General features: G+C 38.1%; 1 protein-coding gene across 2 annotated transcripts; it reads left to right on the top strand.

The window, feature by feature from the left end:
* The first annotated feature begins 1,503 nt into the window (after positions 1-1,503).
* On the top strand, positions 1,504-6,897 carry LOC133911298 (protein ABC transporter 1, mitochondrial-like). Of its 2 annotated transcripts, none has more exons than XM_062353497.1 (8): positions 1,504-2,095; positions 2,221-2,449; positions 2,562-2,714; positions 2,877-3,035; positions 3,734-3,893; positions 4,982-5,091; positions 5,830-5,946; positions 6,058-6,897. In XM_062353497.1, the coding sequence occupies exons 1-8, from the start codon at positions 1,575-1,577 to the stop codon at positions 6,445-6,447; spliced, it is 1,839 nt and encodes a 612-aa protein (XP_062209481.1). In that variant the 5' UTR covers positions 1,504-1,574; the 3' UTR covers positions 6,448-6,897. The 2 variants fall into 2 exon arrangements, with proteins under 2 accessions (XP_062209481.1, XP_062209489.1); XM_062353505.1 differs by having other exon boundaries at positions 1,677-2,095; positions 2,229-2,449.
* Positions 6,898-8,203: the final 1,306 nt, after the last annotated feature.

The following is an 8,203-nucleotide window of genomic DNA, read 5'->3' on the forward strand; positions in this document are numbered from 1 at the left end:
GACGGAACATAATTGTATGTGGAGTTAAAGTTCATCCAGGATCTTATTAAGGAATCTATGGGCCCTCTTGATATTATGAAGTATTTGAAACAGCTAGGTCGTTTCCCTAATACCATTATTGCATATAGAATTTTGTTAACCATTCCCGTGACTATTGTATCTGCGGAAAGGAGCTTTTTTAAACTCAAGTTGTTGAAGTCCTACTTATGTTATACTATGACACAAGAAAGACTCAATGGATTGACGACAATAGCACTTGAAAATGATGTCTTGGAGAAAATTAAGTATAAGATATAATTAAAGAGTTTATTTCAAGAAATACTATAAGGATGGTGCTTTTCAGTAGAACATAAGGTCAATTTATTGCTTAAGTACTACCTTTACTCTTTTAACATTAATATTTGATATATTCCTAAGTATTGTAAGAAATAATATATATTGAAGTTATATAACTAAGTGAAAGTATGAGTTATATAACTAAGTGAAAGTATGCTTTGGTTATATGATTTTTTCAATTTTAAGGTTACATTTTGTATTTCGTACCAAGACCTCAAATTTCTAGAGACAGCCCTGACAGAAAGGAAAGAGTGACCCAATAAAAGAGACTCTAATAGAGAATTTATTATATTGTTTGTTTTTAGTATTCTATCTAAATAACATGGTATAAACTTAAAGACGGTAGTGGGCTCTATATTGAACTCGCTCTTAAGAGTTAACACCTCTCCTCGATCCTTGCAACCGTTCATCTGTGATGTTTGGATTAAAGAACACGTACTTGGGTTACACACTAGCAATAAAGTAAAGAAAAACTGTCAATGCAACATATCATTAGGTGGTGTTTGGATTTTTTTCCTATATAATTTCCTAAAGAGTTCAAATCAACAAATTTTCTTTTCGAGGGTAAGTCCAAATTAGTTTGGTGAGTTTGAGTTAAATGGTGTTGAAGGTGGTTGGGAACGGATTGAAACCTAGATGGGTCGAACGGCCCCAAATGGTCTATGGCTTTTTTTAGAATACAGGATATTCAAAGCATATAAATAGAAAAATGCATGATTAGAATAATCTAGCTCCTCGAATACTAAGGAACAAGAAAACATAGAAAAATTATAGGAATGATCGTTTAGATGGAGCGCGGGAAAACCACATGAATTAGAAGAGAGAGATAAACACAAAAGATTTTTTTCGAGATGTTGGACCTCATCTTAGAAATATTTTAAAATACATAGTAATTTCATATGAATTCTAGAGATTTAATCCTTTGTTCCAAAGGGCTCTATAGGAATATTTCCTATATAATCACAATGAAATTCCTCCATTTTTCCTTTTTGTTACAAATGGGCCCTAACGGGCCGGGCGAATAGCAACGAATCTAGGTAAACAGTTCTGGGTCGGATTCAACACTAACGGGCCGTATGTGTTATAGGAATAGCAGGAGGGCCGGTCATGAAGTAGTAACAGGCCGGGTTGGAACACCGCCCGGATTAGCCTTGGCGTTGGTGCCCTGCCCGGCTGCCCGTGCCTCGCCGCGCCCGTTATTGGTGCAGGAGCCTTCCACGCCTCCACTCCCCCTTCCCATGGCGTCCAGGGATCTCCGGAGGCTGCTCGACGGCGCCGCTCTCGTTGCCCGCGAGGCCGCGAGGCGCTCCTCTCCGCGCGACGTCCTCAGGTCCGCGCTCCTCGCAGCGACAGACCTCCTTACCAGGGGCACCCTGCGCCACCCGCAGCCCCCTGCCGGCGGTGGGCCGCACCCCGCCACCGAACCCTCCCGCCCCACCTCCTCCTCGGTCGTCTACTTCTCCCACGACGACGCCGTTGCGTCCCCGAATGACCCCCCAGTGGAGACGCAGCCCCCGCCGGCGCAAGAATTCCCCCACCCCGCGCGGGTGCAGGAGATCAACAGCACAATTACAACCGCCGCAGTCGCAGCTGAACCTGATGCCGTTGCAGCGACCAGGCCCGAATCCGTGGCTCCTCATCGTGAGCCCTCGCCTTTGCCCTCACAGGCTCCCCCTTCGCCCCCACCGGTGCCGGTGGAGAAGAGACGGCGGCCGCGGGAGCGGAGGGTGCCATCCACGCCCTTCACAAGAGCCCTCGGGTCAGTTCATCACGCTATCATACGAGAATGCATATTTATCTAATATGTGTACATGCATCCATCTGAATTGAAAGAGATTATGAGTGAAACGTGTTATTTTTTCATGACGTGCCGGAAAAATTAAGGTTTGCAGGACTGGGCGCTGGGCTCGCGTGGGGCACTCTTCAAGAGTCAACCCGCAGGATGGTGTACGGCACGCCGGTGGACGCAGAGGGAAAGAGGTCCGCGCTCTCGCCATTCTTGTCTGACCAGAATGCCGAGCGTGTTGCCCTCGCCCTCTGCCGTATGAGGGGAGCGGCGCTCAAGGTGGGGCAGATGCTGAGCATCCAGGACGAATCCCTCGTTCCCCCACCGGTAGTATCTCAAAGCTGATGCCTAAACTTGCGGTTATGCTATTGTTATATTCCTTATTTACCATATCCTTGTAATCTACCATTCAAATTGATGTTGACCAAGTTAATGTTAGGTGTTGGCAGCTCTTGATATTGTTCGTCAAGGTGCTGATGTTATGCCGAGGAAGCAGCTAAATTCAGTCCTTAGTGCGGAACTAGGGCCAGACTGGTCATCCAAGTTGAGGAGTTTCGACTATGAGCCGCTAGCTGCAGCAAGTATCGGGCAGGTTGGTCCAGCACAGAAAGACCCTTCTATGTTAAGCAAATATACTTAATTCAAGCTTTGAGCATTCAGCTTAACACTATCTCAAAGCAAACATACTGTTGGGTGTTACTCTCACTATCAAGCCATCTTTCGCTTATCTATTGCCTGTTTTTCTTTCGATCAGGTCCATCGGGCTGTTTTGAAGGATGCATCAGATGTTGTCATGAAAATACAATACCCAGGGGTTGCAGATAGTATAGAAAGTGACATCGAGAATGTTAGGCTACTCTTAACTTACACAAATCTCATCCCTGAAGGTCTTTTTCTTGATAGAGCTGTGCAGGTAAATCTTGTTTTTCATTATTTAGGTTATGGATCGTTCACTCTGTTTCTTTCTCATTGCATGTGCTTTATCCCTTCTCTGTCAAAATGATATTTGTTGTGCAAATAATGTAGATAAGCTTTCATGTGGAGTTATGCACATATGAGTATGTTATGCTCTTTTCTGTTTGAGAAATGATGAACCAATGCCAATCTTTACTTAATTTACAAACGAAATAAAAAAGCAAAAATGATTTTTGGAATTTTTAAGAGTCTCATCCAGCAAGTTGCTATTTTTTTTTTACAATCTTTATTCATAGATTTCATGATCTTACGAGTTATGACACAACTACACATACCGATCACACATTGATGTTTTGTACTCCCTTTCATAATATATGGTGTAGTTTGACTCGGTGTGGTCTCTAAAACTAAACTTTGACTATTAATTTCTCTTATATATTGTTCTTAACAACAAAATCATAATAAGAAGGTACTTTCTCTTATAAATCCAATGATACCAATTTTGTATTACAAAATCTACATATTGTAAAGCTAATTGTCAGTCACAGATCACAAAGTTTAACTCTTGTATGTGTGCCCTTATAAATACATGGGGGACTATATCATAACTTCTATTTGAGTCAAATGCAGTTGTCAGTTGTAGCACTGATGCAGATTTATACAGAACGTAAGTTCTTCAATATTCCTGTTACACAGGTGGCAAAGCAGGAGCTGGCAAGGGAATGTGACTATGTGTTAGAAGCAAGTAACCAGAAGCGTTACAAAGAATTGCTATGTGACACCGATGGATTTTATGTCCCTAAGGTCATTGATGAATTGTCTAGTAAGAAAGTGCTGACATCAGAGTTTGTTCCAGGTATTTGTAGTTTTCTTTGTGAAATGATTTTTCAGTGTTTCAAGTTATTAATGATAACAATGTTTTGAGAAATGGATATTTCAGTTCCATGTAATCGCAGAAATTGACATGGGATTCCTCTACTTATATGAATTCCATTTCTATCTTACGTTACTATGTAAATTTTAAGTATGAAATGTAGTTGACACACTGATAATTTAAAGTTACCTTAAATCCCATATCTTTAAATAACCGTGCAAAAAAGAAGGGGCATGGGCGAAAATAATTGCTGTGGCATCTATCATAAAGCTTGAATCCTTTATTCCATATGGATTTCAATAGATAGTTTGTAATGCATAATACCTTTAACTGATATTTTGGATAAAAGGAATGTGTTCCTTGTTCACTAGTTTGTTGCTGTAAACGATGTGATTGGTGTTATACTTCAATAGATTTTTATGTTGGTAAAAATGGAAACACTACGTTTCAGCTATGTGGCAATGAGCTCAGTAACCATTGAAGGATAAAACTAGCTTGTTTATGCAGATTAATTGCGACCTTCATTTTCATTGGAAAACTTTACTAAGTACTGCAACTGCAAGTTCTCATTCACATTTTTCTGAATGGACTGAAATTTAATCCATATACTTTAGTATGGAAATGATTCTTATGTTCAATGGATCTGTAAGAAAGCTACTCCCTCCGGTCAAAAATACATTATTTTTTTACTTTTCACGGTCTTTGACATGCAACTTTGACCATTATTTTCTATTAGAATATAGTTATAACATCTAATAAAAATATAATATTATGAAAGTATTTTTTAAGACAAATCTACACGTGTGATTTTTATGTTTCCAAACTAAATATTTTGGAAGCTATTGACGGTCAAAGTTTTAAAAGTTTAACTAGATTTTGGTCAAAGCGACAAGTATTTATGACCAGAGGGAGTATTGAGTAACTATGTCCTGATAAATATATTCTTGATATTAGCATCGAACTATGTAACCATATCATATCTTCCGCTGCTTCTTTTTTTTTTTCATGACATTGAGAACCAGTATTGTTTGAGGTTCTAACATCTGCATCTACTTGTTGGTTCTGTACAGGAGTTCCTATTGATAAGGTTGCACTGTTAAGCCAGGAAACCCGCAACTATGTTGGTTGTAAATTGCTTGAGCTTACAATAAAAGAGTTGTTTGTCTTCCGATTTATGCAGGCATGTGTTGCTTCCCAAACCTTCTGCTAAATTTCTAAATAACTAGGCGGATTGGCGCACTTACTCCGCGCCCTTTTTTTTCACAGAACATAACAAAAGAAACCAATTTATGATATCTCAATATTTACTTATGAATTTATCAATATTTAACACATTCACTTAATTACAGGGAAAACAGTAGTACTTTCATGTAGGCATATAATTTTAGCATGTAGACAACAGTAATACGAAACTAACAAAATTTGTTTCATATTTTTTGAGTTTTATATATTTTTCTTTGTATTTTAGATTATTTCAATCGATTTATCAATATAACTAATATTCCTGTTGATATTTTTTTGGAATTTCCCGAAAATAAAATTATATATTATGTGTGTATATATATATATACATATATATATATATACGTATATACACATATATATACGTATATACACATATATACGTATACATATACGTATACGTATATGTATACGTATGTGTATCTGTATATCTATACATACACATGTGGGGTCCACTGCTACAGTAGCTGCAGTGCCCGAACCCATGAGAGCGCTACAAATCTTGGAGCGATAATATATGTTATAGATAATATGCTAAAGCTTGTATAATCTGCATCCATGCTAAAAGTCCATCAATTGAACATGTGTGGTGTACATGGTGAATGAACCTCCACAATGTAAACTGTTCTTTTTTTTTGGATACTAATTCTTATCCTTTATCACTCTTTTGACGCAGACTGATCCAAATTGGAGTAATTTCCTCTATGATGATGCTAGGAGGCAATTTAATCTGATTGACTTTGGGGCAGCCCGTGATTTTCCAAAGCGTTTTGTAGATGATTACCTACACATGGTGAGTAATGACAGTTAATGCACACTCTCATTACAGAGTTTAATATCAGAATTTTACTATATTTACTATTTTTTAGATGATTTTTATCTTATTTATTGCATTGCTGCACAGGTACTTGCCTGTGCAAATAGAGATCGGGCTGGTGTGTTAGATATGTCATGCAGACTTGGATTCCTTACAGGTGAGGAATCAGAAGTCATGCAGGATGCTCACGTCCAAGCGGCCTTCATTGTTGGAGTGCCATTCTCAAAATCAGGCGGCCACGATTTCCGTGCAAACAATATCACACATAGTGTTTCGAATCTCGGGGCTACCATGTTGAAGCATAGGCTGACCCCACCACGAGATGAAGTTTACAGCCTCCACAGAAAGTTGTCAGGTGCATTCCTGGCTTGCATTAAGATTGGGGCAGTTGTCCCTTGCAGAGAAATGCTGTTTGAGGTTTATGAGCAATACAATTTCAGTGATGACTGTTCAGAAGTATTGTCCAGTGCCGGATAATATCAAGAAAGCAGTACTCCTTTTTACCTTTCCTCTGAGAATTCCTCAAATAGTTACAGGTTGGTTTCAGCTCAGTTTTTCGAGAGCTTGACGACACCTTCCATTCAAATTTTGTACCGGAAAATGTGAAAAATTGTATTCTTGGTGTGAAAAGTGGTTGGATTCTGTTTGGATGAGCTCTGCAGATATTTCTCCAATGTACTCAGCTTTCAGCGTTTCACTAGAGACCATTTTAGTTGAAAGAATAAAGACATCAGAACGATATTTCTGTTTGTTAGCTCATTATTGATAAACCTTTGGCGTGCACCGCTCACATGATTTAAGTTGTAACTGCGTATTCCATTTGCTAGAGCAATGAGATTATGGTTGATGATGTATTATTCTAAGCCAACGAAATTGGTTGGTTGTCATTACCTGGTGAAAAGTAGAACATACATAGAACTGATGTCAGTCTTTGCACATATTGGTGCATATGTCTACCTTGAAAGCTGTATCTCCAAGACTCTAATAATTGCCATATGTTTTTCTTCTAGAAACAATACAAATGGCCACACCGCATTGTTTTCGTTCTGTACGTATGGAAGAACTGTATCTTGAGGTTAGTATATAAGCTCAATCAGGCTCTTACCAGCTCTGCTGTCATCCGCTAATCATGTTTTATATAAAATTCATGGAATAAATGAAGACAAAAGTTGTGGCTGTAATTTTTTTGTTGAGGTATTGTGGCTGTAATTTAGTGGTGAGAATTCCACGTTTTGGCCGTGGAGACTAGGGCTCGAATCCCAGCAGCCACAAATTGTTCTTTTTGTCTTCTATTTTCCTTTTTCTTTCAAAGGAAATACCAATCCACCTTTACCATTTCATCAGCTCCTAGCGTCGACGAGTTTGCGGCAATTGATGCTTCACCAACTTTTGTTTTGCAAGTTAATTACTCCTTTGATCATAAATACATGACATTTTAAATAAAGTACACTTAAATTTTTAAAACTTTGACTATCAATAACTTTTAAAATATTTAGTTTCAAAACATGCAAGTTATACATGTAGACTAATCTTCAAAAATATTTTATTATATTATAAACCTATTAGATTAAATAAATATATTATAGTTGAAAATAATGGTCGATGTACGCATAGAAGGCTACATTATTTTCAAAACATCAAGTATTTTTGACGGAGGGAGTATGTTATTTATTTTTCATGACTATTGGATTGACATGATACTTGTGTTATTGTGTGTATAATTCAGATTTTTGCAACTAGTGGTTCTGAAATGTGAATTAAGAAAATACCATCCTAAAGATGCATGAGCCGAATACCATGGTGTGTGAGAATGACAGATTGGCTCTAGGCCCACTTGTCAGTGACACTGATGGTATATTCTACTCCGTAATCTTTGCGATGGTGCTCACTTTTAAGCCACACATCCTGATCGAATAAAACAATTCCTTAGTTAATTCAAATAAATGTCCTCCAAAAATTAATCCAACTAAGGAGGGCGTGATCGATTAGAGATGAAAATGATTCGTGAAGTAATATTCTCCTAAATCAGTTTCACTAGTTTCAATATTTTATCTTTTGCTTTGAAAAATAAAGTGATTAATAAAATCTCTGGCTTCACGAACTTAGTTGTGGCAACCTCTAACCTTCGAAAAGGAAACTATCAGACTCCTGAATCCATGCCGCGCGTTTCAGGAGCTATAGCTCATTTTTAGGCAAAATATAATTTTGCACCATGTGCCTCATCAACTTGTTA

The sequence above is a fragment of the Phragmites australis genome, chromosome 1 (assembly GCF_958298935.1).
Source record: "Phragmites australis chromosome 1, lpPhrAust1.1, whole genome shotgun sequence".
Taxonomy (NCBI): Eukaryota; Viridiplantae; Streptophyta; class Magnoliopsida; order Poales; family Poaceae; genus Phragmites; species Phragmites australis.

Excerpts from the sequence above, each read along its gene's own strand:
- LOC133911298 (XM_062353497.1), top strand. The coding sequence starts at position 1,575 with ATGGCGTCCAGGGATCTCCGGAGGCTGCTCGACGGCGCCGCTCTCGTT. Across the intron at positions 3,894-4,981 it reads GACATCAGAGTTTGTTCCAG|GAGTTCCTATTGATAAGGTT; the intron begins GTATTTGTAGTT and ends GGTTCTGTACAG. Across the intron at positions 5,092-5,829 it reads TTGTCTTCCGATTTATGCAG|ACTGATCCAAATTGGAGTAA; the intron begins GCATGTGTTGCT and ends CTTTTGACGCAG.